This window comes from Scardinius erythrophthalmus (assembly GCF_964197995.2).
Source record: "Scardinius erythrophthalmus genome assembly, chromosome: 1".
Taxonomy (NCBI): Eukaryota; Metazoa; Chordata; class Actinopteri; order Cypriniformes; family Leuciscidae; genus Scardinius; species Scardinius erythrophthalmus.
This window is the reverse complement of record NC_138221.1, coordinates 71,268,291-71,285,110: the sequence shown is the minus strand read 5'-3', so window position 1 is coordinate 71,285,110 and position 16,820 is coordinate 71,268,291. Positions and strand designations below refer to the sequence as shown.

Sequence of the window (16,820 nt, the reverse complement as noted above, 5' to 3'; positions counted from 1 at the left end):
TTTTAAAGCCATCAACAATACATTTATCTATCAAAAACTGGGATGCATTTCAGATTAATTTCATTATTAAATAAATGCACAACAAGGGGTTTACACATAGACAGGTGCATTCATTAATTTAACAGTTTATTGCTATTGTATCACATCTGCATTAACAAAGTGCATGCTATAGATGCATAAATAGGCATAACAATAAACAGGAGCATGGAGAAAGTTTAGGTTACGTCTAGGGTATGGGGACATTACGTCAGAACTGAACTGACGAATTGGGATCTCGTCTGAGAGCCCAGTCACCTTTGAGTGTAAACAAAACAAACCAATGGACATTGGCGAGTGAGACCATTCAGCGGAAATACAGCAATTTTGGTGTTGGGATGTAACGTCTCTGTTCCCTCCTTCAGGGGGGACTCCTACTGAACTGACGAACTGCAAACCTGACCAAAAGGCCACAATTGCTGACCCTTCAAGCGCCCCAAGTAAGCCTCCTCTACCCCCTCACCTGTTGCGACGGAAAAAGGGACAGGGCTTTACTCTGAGATAGCCAGTCACTGCTGTTCCTTTGACCCGCACAGTGAGACTATTGGATAACATTGGGAAAGTGTGCCTATTCCAAATGGAAAGAGATGCTATGGAGACCACATCCTGCACGTAGAGAGGTAACATGTGGAGATTACACATATGGACAGACCATTGGGGCAGTGCTACATATGGAAGGTCTCTGGGGTAGAGCCAGCCTCGCTAAGGGTGGAAGTCAATACCGGCAGAGCGAACTCTGCCAAGGGAAAGACACGGGCTCACCGAGAGGGAAGCCATACCGTGGAAGAATACACATGTGGGATCACCCATGGGGAATCACAAGACATGGCCACCTAGTCTAGTACAGGGACTGGCCTTCTGGACATACACATGACTGCTAGAGCTAGCGCTAGATGCTTTTGCAGCGTCTAACTGCAGAGGGTGCTGGAGGAACACTACCAGGCTTCACCAGGTGGGGAACTCAACCGGGAGCAATATAGGCGTTTGTATCCTGTCCTTGGAGGGGAATGGCACAGCAAGCAAGACACAGAGTGAGTCCCCTCCTCTACTAGCTACTTGAAACCAGTACATGGGATGAAACCGGCTCTACACGGAGATTGTAATACCTCGCAAACATGTTAGGTGTCGCCCAGCCTGCAGCTCTACAAATGTCTGCCAGCGAGGCTGCACCAACGCCCAGAAGGAGGCAACACTCTTAGTGGAGTGAGCCTTCACTCCGAGGGGGCACGGCTTGTCTTGATCCTGATACGCTAAGACAATGGCATTCACTATCCAGTGGGCCAACCTCTGCTTGGAGATCTTTCCCTTCTGCTGGCCTCTGTAACAGACAAAGAGCTGGTCTGAGGTTCTGAAGCTCTACGTGTGGATCAAGCCTGCCTTTATTTGATCAAAAATACAGGATTTGTTTTTTAAATAATGTTTTATTTATATATATATATATATATATATATATATATATATATATATATATATATATATATATATATATATATATATATATATATATATATATACAGTGCAATGCATAAGTGAATACACCCATGCTAAAGTTGACTAAAAAGAGGAATAAAAAATCATATTTTGGAAATTGAACGTAATCCCTTAATTTAAAAAATTAGGAAAAATCCAACCTTTAAGGACACCAATTTTCTTTGTGAATGAGTAATGTATCGTAAATAAATAAATGTTCTTCCTTAAAATACATGGTGCATAAGTGAGTACACCCCTATGTTAAATTCCCATAGAGGCAGGCAGATTTTTATTTTTAAGTATTTTTTTATATTTATTTTTTAGGATACTATGCATCCTGATAAAGTTCCCTTGGCCTTTGGAATTAAAATAGCTCCACATCATCACATAGCCTTCACCATACCTAGAGATTGGCATGGGGTACTTTCCATAAGATCATCTCTCAATGCAAATCAAACCAGCTATTAGGCTAACTGAAATAAAACCATGCCAATCTCTAGGTATGGTGAATGCTATGTGATGATGTGGGGCTATTTTAATTCCAAAGGCCAAGGGAACTTTATCAGGATGCATAGTATCCTAAAAAAATAATAAAAAAAAATACTTAAAAATAAAAATCTGCCTGCCTCTATGGGAATTTAACATAGGGGTGTACTCACTTATGCACCATGTATTTTAAGGAAGAACATTTATTTATTTACGATACATTACTCATTCACAAAGAAAATTGGTGTCCTTAAAGGTTGGATTTTTCCTAATTTTTTAAATTAAGGCATTACGTTCAATTTCCAAAATATGATTTTTTATTCCTCTTTTTAGTCAACTTTAGCATGGGTGTATTCACTTATGCATTGCACTGTATATATATATATATATATATATATATATATATGTATGCGTTAAAATATAATTAATTGGTGCTTGCCAAAGTCAAGGCACTCGCTATTGTTTTTCTCCATACTTATTTTCTTTTTTATTATTCCGCCGAAAGTTTGACGCGTTACTACTGCCGCGGCTTTTGTCACAGACCCACGAATGAGGCATCAAATCGTGCGGATTATTCGGGAATGGTGTGCTATGAATTTTATAAGCGATCGGGTGTACGGTGTTCGCCCCAAGGGCGAAAAAGCGGTCGAAAAGTCCCATAGACTTAACATTGCGACAAACTTTGACGAGTCATAGCTCCGGCCGTGGATTTCGCAGAAACGTGTGATTTGCCACATTTGAAGAGGCTTGCAGGCTCTGTAAGAACATACCTCACAATGGGGTAAAAGTTGCACCCCTGGGGGGCAGGAGCAGCCCAAAGTTTCCCATTGACTTACTATGTTGTAGGACGGCCCATGAAACGCATGTGTTTTTCCTACTATGGAAAATTGCATAGGGATTTTGTATTGAACATAGCTCTGGATCACAGTGTCATAGAGACAAGGGGGCGGGCTCATTTTACTCAAACGACCAATCAGTCTCTCAGGATCATTGTGAAGCTATCAAGCTACGCCCTAACAACCATTTAGAGCACCTTAGCAACAAGTTCCATAGACTTCCATTGAAAGAGATCAAAGGGATATCTCTGTATAGAAGTGTCATAGAAACACGAGGGTGGTCTTGTTTTAACAGCCAAACAGCCAATCATGAATCACCTCAACACTTTCTGGCCACTGGCTAATCATGTTAGCATTATGCTATCTACATGCTAATCATGCTAGCATCTTGCTAAAACATGCTAGCATCATGCTAACAACATTTTAATCATGTTAACTTCTTGTTAAAAACATGCTAGCATGATGCTAACAACTTGCTAATCATGCTAGCATTATGCTAGCCACATGCTACTCATGCTATCATAATGCTAATTTTGTTACCATCTTGATAAAAACTAGCTAATCGCACCCTAGCAACCAAGTGGTGAGTTTTGCCACTGCAAGCACCCACTCACATTTTCTTCAGGAAATGTACATTCTAGTTTATTTTTTGTGATGCAAAGCTGAATTTTCAACATCATTACTCCAGTCTTCAGTGTCACATGATCCTTCCGAAATCATACTAATATGCTGATTTATTATCAATGTCAGAAACAGTTGTGCTGCTTAATATTTTTTAGGAACCTGTGATGCTTTTCTTAGGATTTACTGATGAATAAAAAGTTAAAAAGAACAGCATTTATTCAAAATAGAAATTCTTTTATGTCTTTACTATCACGTTTTATCAATTTAGCACATCCTTGCTGAATAAAAGTACTAATTTCTTTAAAAAAAAAGAATTCTATTTTAAATAAATGCTGTTCTTTTTTTTTTTCTTTAAAAAAAACATATTATTAATCAAAGAACCCTGAAAAAAGTATCAAAGTTTATAAGTATATTAAAACAGAAACCAATTATTTTAAATTGTAGTAGCTAATATTTCACAATATCACTGTTTTTTCTGTATTTTGATCAAATTTGAGCTATGTGTCCAAATTTTGGACCAGAACAAGATCAAGCAACTTTTTCAGGCCATTCAGATTCAGACGTTTCTTTATCTGAAATATGCTTGTTTATAATTTGGCATGGATAACCAAAACTTCCCTACAAAGTTCACCACAAATCGCATGACAGACTTATTAGGCTAAAAAAAATTAGGTAATTTAACATTTCTATCCTAAACCAGCGGTCAAAAAGGAAATGTTTAGTTTAGCTACTTACATTTTACATTTTAACTCGCAATGACCGTTAACTGGAATTCACGCTCAGCACAGCAGATTGTGTGTAATTAAAGCCCTCCTACTTTGATTTGATTGGTCATCTCAACTATTTTGACATTGAAGAGCGGTGACAGACCAATGAGGGAGCTCAGATGACACGCTCTTGTGCTGTGTAGTACCAGAGCCATATAGAGAGATTCTGATGTGTACTATTTATAGGCTATTTCACAACATTATATACACCACGGCATATACAACGTCCTTGGAATACGAAGCTTGCTAAACTGTATTTTAGGATATATTTTGGGATTAAACAAACAAAGTTGTCGAGTCTCTCCTGCACTGACCGGAGTTCAGCCGTCTGTCTCCTCTTTACATCCATAAAAGACGCATCTTCCAAAGGGACAAACCTTTGAACAATGTAAAGCAATGTGTGATATGAGTGTAAATAAAAATATCTTAGACATTTTTTAGATTATTTGCACATCACAAGATTTACCCAATAATCGACGAGCGTGAGAGTGCAGTGAAATGCAAGACTGTTTCAGCAACAGCAACAGCTGCGTGTGTGTGTGTGGACAGTCTCACCCCAAAACGTCACGTACTGACGGGTCTTGACCAAACGGCAACATACGACGAAAAGGGTACCCCTAAAACGTCCATATGTGACTATTCGGGTTATGGGTAGGTTTAGGTATGCGTTAGGGTACCGCTAGGAAGCGCTGCTGGTGCGCTTATGTCTTCGTCTCATATGGACGTTTTAGGGGTACCCTTTTCGTCGTATGTTGCCGTATGGTCAAGACCCGTCAGTACATGACGTTTTGGGGTGAGACCGGGTTGGTGTGTGTGTGTGTCGCAGGGCGGAATTTCTGCTGGAAAAAAAAACGGTCTTAACTTTCGATTTCCTGAGAATCAAAGGAAACGTTTCCTGTATGGGCTATACACTAAACATATAACATATAACTATAAAATATAAAATATCAAAAAACCGAACAGAACATGAAACATAGTAAAATGTAAAAAAAAAAAAAAAAAAAAAAAAAAAAAAAAACACCCAACCATAAAGCATTGTTAGCATTTTTGTTAATTTAGAAGTTTTGGTTACACTTTATTTTATAGTGTAATATTATGCAGGCCTACTACAGGGTTAGGATAGGCTAGTTGCATTTAATATGCATAATTTACTGTTATTACTATAGTAAGTGCATGTAATGTGTAACAAGGGCGCACTGTAAAATAAATTATGACCCAAGTTTTCATCACAATAATTTCTCAGCTTTCAAATGTGTGCAGTCCTAATCCATACATGACATTATCACCAAAACATTGTTTTCCAGGTTAATATTGTGCATATGGACTCTCTATTTATAAAAATCATTAAACTGATGACATCCAGTTAATGCTCACATTGTACAGCACTTTAGTTCCTCATGTGATGCAATGGGGAATTGACATAATCTGATCTTGAATAGGATACGTATTAAATATGTATTCCCACACACACCTCACCTTTCTAAATGGTGAATATGCAGAAATATTGCAATAATAAGAAAATGCTAATCCGGTATTTATGATGAACTTTGTGATTGTGTAACTCATTTTCATGTATTCTTATGTATCAATATGTATTTTCCTTAATACGAACATTTCACATAATTTCACCATAAAAGTGTCATTCTAGGGCTGGCAATCAATTAAAAACCGTAATTGCATAATAAACAGATTAAACAAAACACAAATAATCACATGCATTAAAATTTGCTTGAGAAGGGTCTCCAAATGAAGATAACTCAAAAAACATTATATTATTGCAGATAATTGATAGGAAAATGCTTTATTATTGATTCTATTACATCGCTTATCCACAAAATTACAAATCCCACAATTACTAAATTCATAAATATGAATCAAGTTACCAGATAATTTCTTTAGGGAAAGCAAAGAAATATTTAGCTATTTTTTTACACAAATAAAATTGCATAAAGTGTTTTATACTCCAAGTATAGTGAAGAATAAGTGAATTGATTGCATTGTTTTCCACCACACCAGAATATGGTGCATTGCGAGTGTATCTATCAGAGTGAATATATATTGATCATCATCACTGTTACAACATCTAAAATATGATGTATGTTAATAACATATTTGTAGTAAAATGTCAGCAAATGACTTGACCCTTGTGCAACCTTAAGGACATTTTTGTCTTTTTCAGTTATTTATTTATCATTTTGCCTGTGTTAATGTCAACTGCATCGATTTTGGCACAGGTGTGTATTTTTATTGGAATTTTACTATTTCAACCCCATTTCCTTTAATAAATATATTTTACACTAGTAACACAAAATACTTTTGGACTAAAATATCACCATTGAAGCCCATTAAAACTGCAATTTTGAATCACAGGGCCAATAAACTATAAAATGTTGCAATCTTTGTTAACAGGCTTTCATTCTTTTGGCAAGGCTTCAAAATTTACATTTTTACTTTTTTTTTTTTAACAGATGGTGCCATTTTTTCAGGCTTGGCCTATAAAGCAAATTATCGCTTTATTCCTGTTTTCTGTTTCTGCATATTATAGAGCCAACTGGATAAATTATGAAGCTATAATTGTGTGTGTGTGTGTGTTGGTATGGATGTCAGATTGTGGTTTGTATGCGTGTAATAAAACATTGTGTGTGTGCATGTAATATTTGAGAGAGAAAAACTCAACTGTAAATCCCAAATCCAGCCACTGTGTCCCAGTGAGATTTGCTGCATCTAATGGGGAAAATCTGGTTCTGCGCCAAAACTAAATCTCACTGAAAGCTCATTTCCTGAGATATCAACCTCAAACTTGAAACACGACTTGTTCAGATTTTCTAGCAGTTTTAGAGTTCAACGTGTTTCATAAATTATGTATTTTATATAAAATATTGTTCATAAATCATTTTCATAAACTTAAACCTTTTTTTTTTTTGGTTTCACTTTTTAAACTTTTTTTACTTCAACAATAATCTGTCAAGGGTCTTCTTTAAAATTAGACCAAACTTAAGTCTGTGCTCCCAAGCTTCACATTTTGATGACAGTTTTTTGACAGACATTTTTGTCCTCTATGGACCTATGTGTAACTTTTTTTAATTGATGCACAAGGGTTAATTTGTTTCACTATAGTACTTTCTAGATATTTACTTCCCTGCCCTTACCTTCCATTCCCATTGGACAAAGACCAGAACTGCTCCAGCAGAACTGAACAGAAGAGAAAGAAGGATCCCCATCGAGTCATGTGATCATTTCCAATTTGAAAATGATCAGTTCCAATTTGGACAATAAATCTACAGGGCATGTTTCAGAAAACAGGAAAGAATGGGTCACTTGTGTCAGCTTGTTTGTTACCCTCAATGGCATAGTTAACTTATCAACCAGATAACCCATATGTTGTTTGAGTTTTGCTAGAATAAGCTAAATTTTGAAGTTTTGGAGCGGTCTCTTCAGTGATCATAGAAAATGTGGCACCTGTGCCCAGGTAATGAAAGTCCTTCAACTTTTCTTGGGTTGTCGGTTATTTGTAGTTGTTTTGGTTGAGTGTCTCCCGCCTTATCCTATTCATGGTCTCTGACATTTGATGATGGAAACCAACGGCTGTTAGAGGGAAGGAGGAGATAGTTCATGTGCGAGATATTTTCTCTCTCGTGGACAATCCTTGGCCCAATGTTCTCTTTCACCACAGACGCGACATTGGCTATGTTTACATGCAACCAAATGATCCGTTAGTAATCGGATTGAAGGCTCAATCAGACTGAAAAGCTCGATCCGAACGAAACTTCGATCAGGTTGAAAGGGCAGGTTTATTCCTTTTCTAATCCGATCGAGAGAACATGTAAACACTTGATCGGATTGAAAACCGAAACTGAAAGGACTGGCGTTGAAATAGCGCAATGGCTGCGTTCATATGCTCATAGTCTCCAAATTATGACCAGAAATGGATAAATATTAAGTCTGCTGTTTAAAACAAATAAAGAACCAATATAGGAGAATAGTTATTATGTGCAATAACAGCAGGGAACTCTGTATATTCGTGCAGTGTGCGCATGTCAAAAAAATCTATTGAAGCTTGTGACATATAAACGCTCACTTCAACCCGATCACGTTTAGCGTTCATGTAAACACTACTTTCGGATTCAGCAATCGGAATGAATTCAGTCTGATTGAAACAAAAGTTGTGCATGTAAACATAGCCTCTGATCAGCAGCAGTTTGCCACTGATATGATGTTCCTTGATGGTCTCTTGGTAATGGCATACTGTCGGTCTTTTTTACTGTTTTTACCTCCTCTTCTTTTCCCAGTCCAGCGACCTCGGCCTTGGCCTTTGACCTCTGTTCCTCTAAGTATCAAGGTTGCTCACCCATATTTCCTTCTCCAGGAAAACTGAAGCATCGGCAGGTTGAGGGCTTCTTGACTCCCCAGTCTGGCCTTGGATCTTGTTGTCATATTTCTCATCAAGGTTTCTCACTGTGACTCCTTTTTATCTGAAAAGAATGGATAAAACGAAAGTCTGGACACTTTGATCAGTCAAAAGTCTGTAGGTAGGTGGGCAATGACTTGTGCAGGTCATATCTTCCTCTTCCGGTTTCTGCTTTGTAGTTTGTACAGCATTAAGGACTGCAGGTTCTGTGGCAGATTTTCTTTGCTGTTTTTTTGTTGCTCTGCCCCCTCTACCACTTGTTGAACAGGATCCAGTCTATCCACTTTTGCTTCTTCGAACTGCTTTCTGGTTTCTTCTAGAATTGAAACACTCAGAGAAGCGCATGAGTCAAAATACCCTTTTGTCAATTTTGACCACCATTGTTCAATTTGTTCATTACTCAAATTCCCACTTTTTTTTCCCAAGCTTCCCTTCAATTCAGGGACCACATCTGGTTTACCACAGCAGTTCCCCATTCTATTTAAGCTATTCTTCTTTGCAGAAAGGAAAAAGATAGAAACTCGCAATCTTATTTTTTTCAGAGTGTGAGAGTAAGCAAGTTGTTCTGTGCAAGATGCAGAAAAAGAAAGATACTCACAATTTTAGAATGATTGTGAAAGCAAGTAAATTCTGTTTTGCAAAATGTAGAAAAATTAGTAGTGATAGTGATAATGAAAAGCAATGCCTCAATGTATTTCCACAATTCTCCTGATTCCCATATTGTATGGTTTTTTTTCCTGGTCACCCAACTTCAGACATTAAATACAATTCATACTCTGTGATACATCAATATATAAAACAATAATAAACTGTAATTTAGATAATATTTTCATAGAATACGGAATATTTCTTACTATATTTAATTCATATAATCCTATTTCTGAGATCTTAGTTCTGATATTACAGAATTGTTGTTATTATTATTATTTTATTCAAACAAAGAGCAAGTTGTAGTCTGTCTTACCTTACAAGTACTTCGAGGCCGTGGAAGGATTTGGTATCAGGATGAACAGAGTACCCAAGAGCGAATGCAGGTACAAACAGAGTTTTAATGAAAAGAGAGCAAAGGCAGTCAGCCGCCAGACAGGCGCAGAACTGGTTAACAGAAATATTCCTGACTTGGCTTAATGAAACGGAAACAGCAGGAGTCCCTGGGCTGGATAGCAGCGATCAGCTAAGGAAACTAAGTTCTGGATCAGTAGTTGCTGGACGGCAGGTTGAGGAGTAGTTGAAGGCCACGGGCAGCAGGATAGAATAGCAACAATAATCTGGCACTGAAACAGGGAGAAAGGTAGCTAGAAGTAGCAGGCAAAATCAGGAGGAAAGAGAAAACAGGTGTGGAGATCAGCGCGACTTGCTGATTGCGATACGGATCAGCTGAGAGAGCGAGTGTGTGAATGTGTGCTTGAGCGTGTGAGAGTGTGAGAGAGAGAAAAAGGAGAAAGATCAATTCTGGTTCATGACATTTGGTCAATTTGAAATTGGAGGAAAATTTCTCCTCTTGGGATTTTAAATCAATGATAAGAGAGGAAGAAAAAACGTCCCTTTCCCGCCGATGAAGGGAGAAGAGCCTCAGGTCTCCTGGCTAGGCTCACCAAAACTGTTGTGGAAATCTTCAATAAGAATACAACCAACTAAATCTGAATTCTTTAACATGGACAATTCAAACAACGTCCAGTTGTTAATATAATAAAATAATATACTATAGTGATACTGTAATATACAGTACCTTGAGGTAATTCCCTGAATGCTTACTATATAATACAATATTCCCCTGAAGTATGGTGACGGCGTCCTGATAAGAAGCTACTATCACTACCTCAATCACACATGAGGTCATTAGCATCTAAACACTCTCACCGTCCTTTTTAGGTGTATGCTGGCCCGACACAGGATAATTAATACTAACTGAGAGTATTACAGCCTCACCATAGAGAAGGGCTTCTCTATAGTCTTCCAACACTATCAATGTCTCTGCGGTGGTCTTTTGAGCGTGGGAACATTAGTACTTCTATTCCTCAGCTGCGCAACATATACCTGACACGACTCCCAAGTTGCTCTTTGCAGGAATTAAGTTTTATTCACGGCTGGGAGATCACTGGTCACAACAACCAAGTGAGTCTCCCCGAACAGAAAGATACATGTACATTTAAATCTTACAGTTGAGTGAAAATCAATGTCACTCAAGTCTTCTTCACTTTGATTTTTTTTCTAATCATATGTCTGGTAGTTCTTGTAAGAATTGAAGAAATTAGAAAATGCCGGACACTGAGAGGACAAAGGACCTCTCTGAAAATTAACATTTGAACTCCTCACCTCCGAGTCCTTCTAATCTACATCTCTTTCCCTCACCTCCCCTCTCCTTCCCCCCATGCGAAGATCACCAAAAACTCACCCAAGAATATATGGTGGAATGTGAACAATATAACATCGAGTATTATACATATTTATTATCATTTGAAATGTCTCAGGGTGACTGGTACAAATGTCTCATTTCCAAATAAGTAAGACAAAAGGTAATAAGGTTTTTAAGAGTTTAGGGATAACTGGCACACAAAGGAAGGTGGTCTCCTGGCAAATGGTCTCCTACCCCCAAAAGTGTAACCTCTGAATGCAAAATCCCATTGTTAGTACATGTTTCCATGTGAAAGAGGTTCTGTCTATATAATGGAATGTAGCAAAGGGTTCGGGGCCTTTTTGTAACTCAAGTTGGCCCATGATGCTAAGAGTACTCTTACTTAAGAGTAAACTCTTAGCATCATGTATCTTAATGTTGGGTCGGGGCCTTCTGTTACTCAGATGAGCCCATGATGTTGAAGAACCTCAAAGAATTCAGCATCATGTATTTTAATGTTGGGTTCGCATCTCTTCTCTTTAATCCAGAGCTTTTAATGTTTTGTATTGATTATCTTTGAATTGATTATGTAATTGGCATGATTCATTTACCTGACATAATAAATTGTTACATTTGATTATTCTAACTGACTTTGACATTATTTTCATTAAAGACTTAAAAAGAATAGTCAAACATTCGCTCACATTTAATGATGCACAGATCTCATTAAAACCTTTTCATTTATGGAGTCAGATGAAATAACGAGAGAGTACATATTCAAATGTATTGCATTTAATCAAAAAATACTTTGCCTCGAGAAAAGGACAGTAACACATAAAGACCTTCCGCGCTGGTCGGATGCAGGTTTTGGGCCGATCGAGCGTGACCTTACATTCTACTGTGTTAAGCTCTTTTTGGGTAAGTCTACATGGTCTCTGACCTGATCCTTAGTCTGCATTATTTTTTGTTTTGTTTACATTTTATTTTGAAAATACCTTTTTGACCACTTTTGAGGTCATTACATAAAACATTTCTACCACAATCCCTTTAACATTTAAGGCATGCAACACTTCCTGGACTTTTACATTTAAAATCATTTATTCTTATACAAAGCACCATCATTCATGAGATACACTAAGAACTTAAATAAATGTAGAAAGAAAAAGACCTAAAGACAGATATTAGGCCATCTGCCTTGTCTATCCCAAACGTACGCAAGTTTGTCTATTTTTGTACGGTAATGTTGTATGCAACAGGTCCTACAAAAGTGAAGCCCAGGTAAAATGTGACATTCTCATTGTTATGGGGTACTGAGGATGACTTGAGAGCTGGGATATGAAATTTCATTCCTTTGGGACCCTCTAGAAAAACCTTCTTATCCTCCGTCCAGCCTGTGACACATCTCAGCAATTTAGAGATTTCTGGCATTTTCCAAACTTCTCCACTAAACCATTTCTGGCGTTTTTCTGAAACAGACAGATGTTTTGTGATTGTTTCAACCTTGCTCTTGTGGACAAACTTTTCAAATCCAGTTCCATTGCTCAGGAAGAAATGAGTGTAGATCCTATTTTTCCTTGGAGGAATGTCCTTCAGTTTCTTATCGTTTTTCTGGAGATGTACAACAGCAGAGAGAACAGTTTCATACTTGTGTTCTTTCTCCTCTTCTGTGTCATGCTCTTCTGGCCAGAAAAGTAAGACAAGTAAGAAAAGAGCACTTGGCAAGCATCTCTGTTTTTCTTTAGGAAATTGGCGACTTAGCTTTTGTAGATTCTGAAATGCAGCCAGCTTAGAAGACTGAGTTGAGAGGCAACTTAAAGCAAAGTGGGATGCTATGTACTTGATAAGGTCCGCTTGTGGCATTTGTGCCATCATAGGATTGCTTGGATAAAGTGAAATAATTTGCTCCAAAACACTCACAGGGTTGCTCTCTTTCTGGTTTGTTAGGAGGGAAAAAATTGTTGTGATGTTTCCGCCACCATGATGATAAATCAACATGCGTTTCATGAGAGGACTTAAGTTCCCTTGGTTTTGATCTGTACCAAGAGAAGCACCACTGAAGTATTTGCCATAAGCAGAAGACTTATTCACTGGCTGCATGGGATACTTCATGGTCCTCTCAACAGTGTCAGATGTCTTCTCCTCATCAGTGTTCAGTTCAGTCTGGCCTTCCGAAATCCATTCCAGTGCTTCCAGCATTATTTTTCTGAGGTTTTTCAACGTACAATGAAAATGTGCCCATGGTTCTTCGATCTCAGCAGGAATGTAGTCTGTACGGAGGTACCTAGTTAATTCTGAAGAATTTCTTGAGAACACATGGAGAGTGCGCATTAGATACAGCAATGCACATCCTACTTCTACTACTCCAACAAATCCAGCATTGTTCATGGTCTTTTTGTCCTCAACTGCTGCATTCTTGCATTCCTGGAAACATTCAATGGCTTTTAGTGCTGTTTCCAAAGCATCTGCTGTGTTTTCAGGTGTTTTTTCATTTTGCTCCATGGCTTTACATTTTGCTGCAAACCACTGCTTGTACACTTGACCTCTGGTATCAAGAATGTAGGAATTATTTGGCCTTTTCTCTACTGCAGTTTTTGCCCACTTTTCCGCTTCTTCAAATCTGTCATGTTTGTAATTGAGTTGAGCCAGTTTCTGAGCAAAAAATGCATCCTCATTAAAACGCTTGTAAGCCGCTTTTAGAAGCTCAATGGCTTTATCTGAACACTCTTTCTCTCTCACATGTTCAATTAGGGGAGAGAAAAATATGTCAGATTGATCACCTTTGCTGATCCTGTGACGTGTCATGAACAGATCTCGCAAGGACTTCATGTACTGATCTTTACCAAACCTGTGCTCAAACAGCACATCGTTGTTGAGAAGATCCAAAGCAAGATCACTTTGTTGTTGATTGTCACCCAGAAATTGTTGGAGGATTTCCTTTGCAACCAGTGGATGAATGATTCTGACGGAGTTAACGTAGGTGTTTTCATCCCTTAAGTGTATCAAGACCAATTTAGCTTGCTCACTTAGAGAAGTCTCAAAGGCATGTCGTCGAAACCTATCCTCACGGATGGACAGAGCCAAGAGAGCTTCACAATGTGACTGAGAGATGAATGAGTTCTGCACATAAGTGTTGAGCAATGCCACATACAGAACAAGCTTAGTAACCACAGACTTGTGGTCAATGTCTTGCAGTAAATGCTTGACAAACTTCTTCAAATATTCAGCACTTTTGTGGCTCTCGAATTCCTCACTCATCAGGACAAATGTTAGAATGAATTCTGGCTTGAACTGCTTTTCAAGACTTTTTCTTTTTTTGGAAAACTGCTTTTTCTCAGTCTCTGAAAGTTTATGAGTAATAGAAACATTCTGTAGAGGTGATTCCTTGCACATCTTCTCTGGATTGTGCGATCGCCTACAACTTAGCAGAATGAAGCAGAGAGTTCCACGTGCTATTTTCTTGGTATTGACAGCCACTTCTAATTCATTCTTTACATCTTCTAAATACTCTTGATCACAGTCTTCAAACAGCAGGAGAACAGGGAGGCATTTTTGGGGATCTTTTTCTTCGTATTCCCGAAGCCAAACGGCATCTTCTGAAACAACCGATGCAGATTTTGAATGATTTACAACGGCACACCTTAGATCCCTTCGGTTATTCCATAGTACCTGCCTTGCCACTGTACTGCCACCACTGCCAGGATGATGGTATATGTTGATGCAGCTGATGGGTGCCCGATCCAAACTCCAACAAAGACAGTCTTTCACCATACTGTTGACTTCATTGTAAGCATCTCTTTGAATAACCTCCCCAATAATTTTTCTATCTGCAAGCCAGAGATTCATCCAAGTTACTTTTCCTCCATGGTAAAACTGCTGCTCAATCTTCTCCTTTTCAGATTCCATGACATCGGGACTAGTTTCTTCACAGTGGTTTAGACTCAGAATCTCCAATGAACATCTTTTTTCCTCCTCTTGAGTATCAAGGAAACACTCCCCTTTGGCATGGATCGGTAATCGTTTGGTGGCCCGTGAAGCGGTAGGCTGGACCTGTTGTAGGGTTGCATTTACCTGACTTATTGTCATCCCAACAACACTTGAATTGTTTACTGTTTCCATGTCACAGGATCCTAAAGCAAACCTCTGCCATTCCTTGAAATTCTCCTCTGATTCAGCAAGGCAGATAATGTCCTCATGTCCTTCCATGTCAGTGAAGAACTCATAGAACGTGTTTAGGAAAGGTGTGTCAACAGGGGAAGTAAGAAGGAAGATCACTTGAAAGGTTCCTTTTGGCAAGATATCTTTGCAGATCAGTGACACACAATCTTTTAGAAGGGTTCTTTTTGTTTTGACCCAGGTCTTCTCATCACAGGGAGGCTCGTTGCCTTTATAATCGCTCCGCCCATTGCAAAATATCCAGCTGGTTTTATCAAACAGACGCAGATGACTCTCGAAGTCTCGGATGCTCAAGCGGCTGGGAATTTTGAATTTCTCCATGAAATGGCGTTTCACTACATGGTGCTTTCTGTATTCATGGCATAACCCAGACACATTGGAATCTGGATCAAAGTCAAACACACAGAAGATCTTCATGTTCAACAAAAAATCAATGTGTTGCAGATCCTTCTCCTGAAATCGATTGGTGACAAGTATGTGCCATTTTTCCTTGTCCATTATTTTCTTTCCACATGTTATCAGCATTTTGAGCTTTTTTCCCAGGTTCTGGCACAGTTTTGGTGCTGTGAAATTCTCAGTTTTCTCTGCCTCTTCTCTCTGAGCATCCCTAAAATTGATCTGTTGGTAGAACTCATTCAGGTCAGCCACCGGTTCAGTTTTAGAACCCACTCTCCGATAAGCAGTTTTCTTCTCTAGCTGAACTTTGTTTGCCTTCTCATTAAAATTTGGCAGGCTAACAGAGAACACCTTATTCTTCACTATGCTCACTGCTGGCTTAATATCAACCTCCACAACATAGTGTTCCACATTGCTGTTTGAACCAACTACTTTAACAAACTGAGGTTCACCAACACATAGTCGTACAAGTTCGCTATCAGAGCTAGAGAAACTCCTCTCAATGTAATTTAATGAATCATAGTATACATCTTTTTTATCGACAGGAACACCAATGATTTCACCATGTACATAACCAGTATCACCTCTACTGTCCATGACACCAAAATGTATTGTGCCATTTGTACGAACATTCATACAACCAGTAGCAAACTTCAGCACTTCCTTTGCAAACTTGGCCTGTAGTCTTTGATGGTCCAGTGTTGCAGCAATCGCAAATGACTTGTACTCATGACATGGACTAATAAAATCACTAACCCCTGATTCTGGTAAGAGTACACTGTTCTTAACATATGTAAAATCAGCACCTTTCATTTCAAAAGGTCGTGGTTTGGAATCTCTCTTTGTTGTTACCACAAGTACAGAATCTTCTTCCTTGTTATTCTCTTCAATGACATCGGCTCTTGTGTCAATACTTTTAATTGCACTTGCTCCATGGTCATTTTTTCCAGAAGACTCTTTGTGTAATTTATCATGTTTTCGTTGGGCTTTTTGTGAATTAATTACTAACTCATCTCTTTTTTTGATTATCAAAAGCGCAGACCCGGATTTCATTCCAGTCTCTTTTTTCAGATATTCTTCTGATAGTTCACGTAGGATCAGACCATCCACTTCCTCTTCATGAAGTTTTTCGATGAATGTTTCTTTAATTCCTATTGATCTTAACCAGATGCTCACCATAGACTCAGTCCATGTCTCCAGTGGAGGATCCTCTGGCTTTTCTGCAAACCAAAAAATAGCCCAAGGTGAGATATTTTACTTTAAAACAATGACTGGTAAGTGTTCATTAT

General features: G+C 38.4%; 1 protein-coding gene across 1 annotated transcript in view; it reads right to left on the bottom strand.

The window, feature by feature from the left end:
* Window positions 1-12,186: 12,186 nt before the first annotated feature.
* LOC308690437 (sterile alpha motif domain-containing protein 9-like) overlaps window positions 12,187-16,820 on the bottom strand; it is a gene marked incomplete at its 3' end in the record, with an annotated part of 69,032 nt that continues 64,398 nt past the window's right edge. Inside the window, exon 5 of the mRNA XM_081364848.1 lies at window positions 12,187-16,751. Within this exon, the coding sequence (XP_081220974.1) occupies window positions 12,187-16,751 (4,565 nt within the window). The remainder of the gene's footprint in view (window positions 16,752-16,820) is intronic.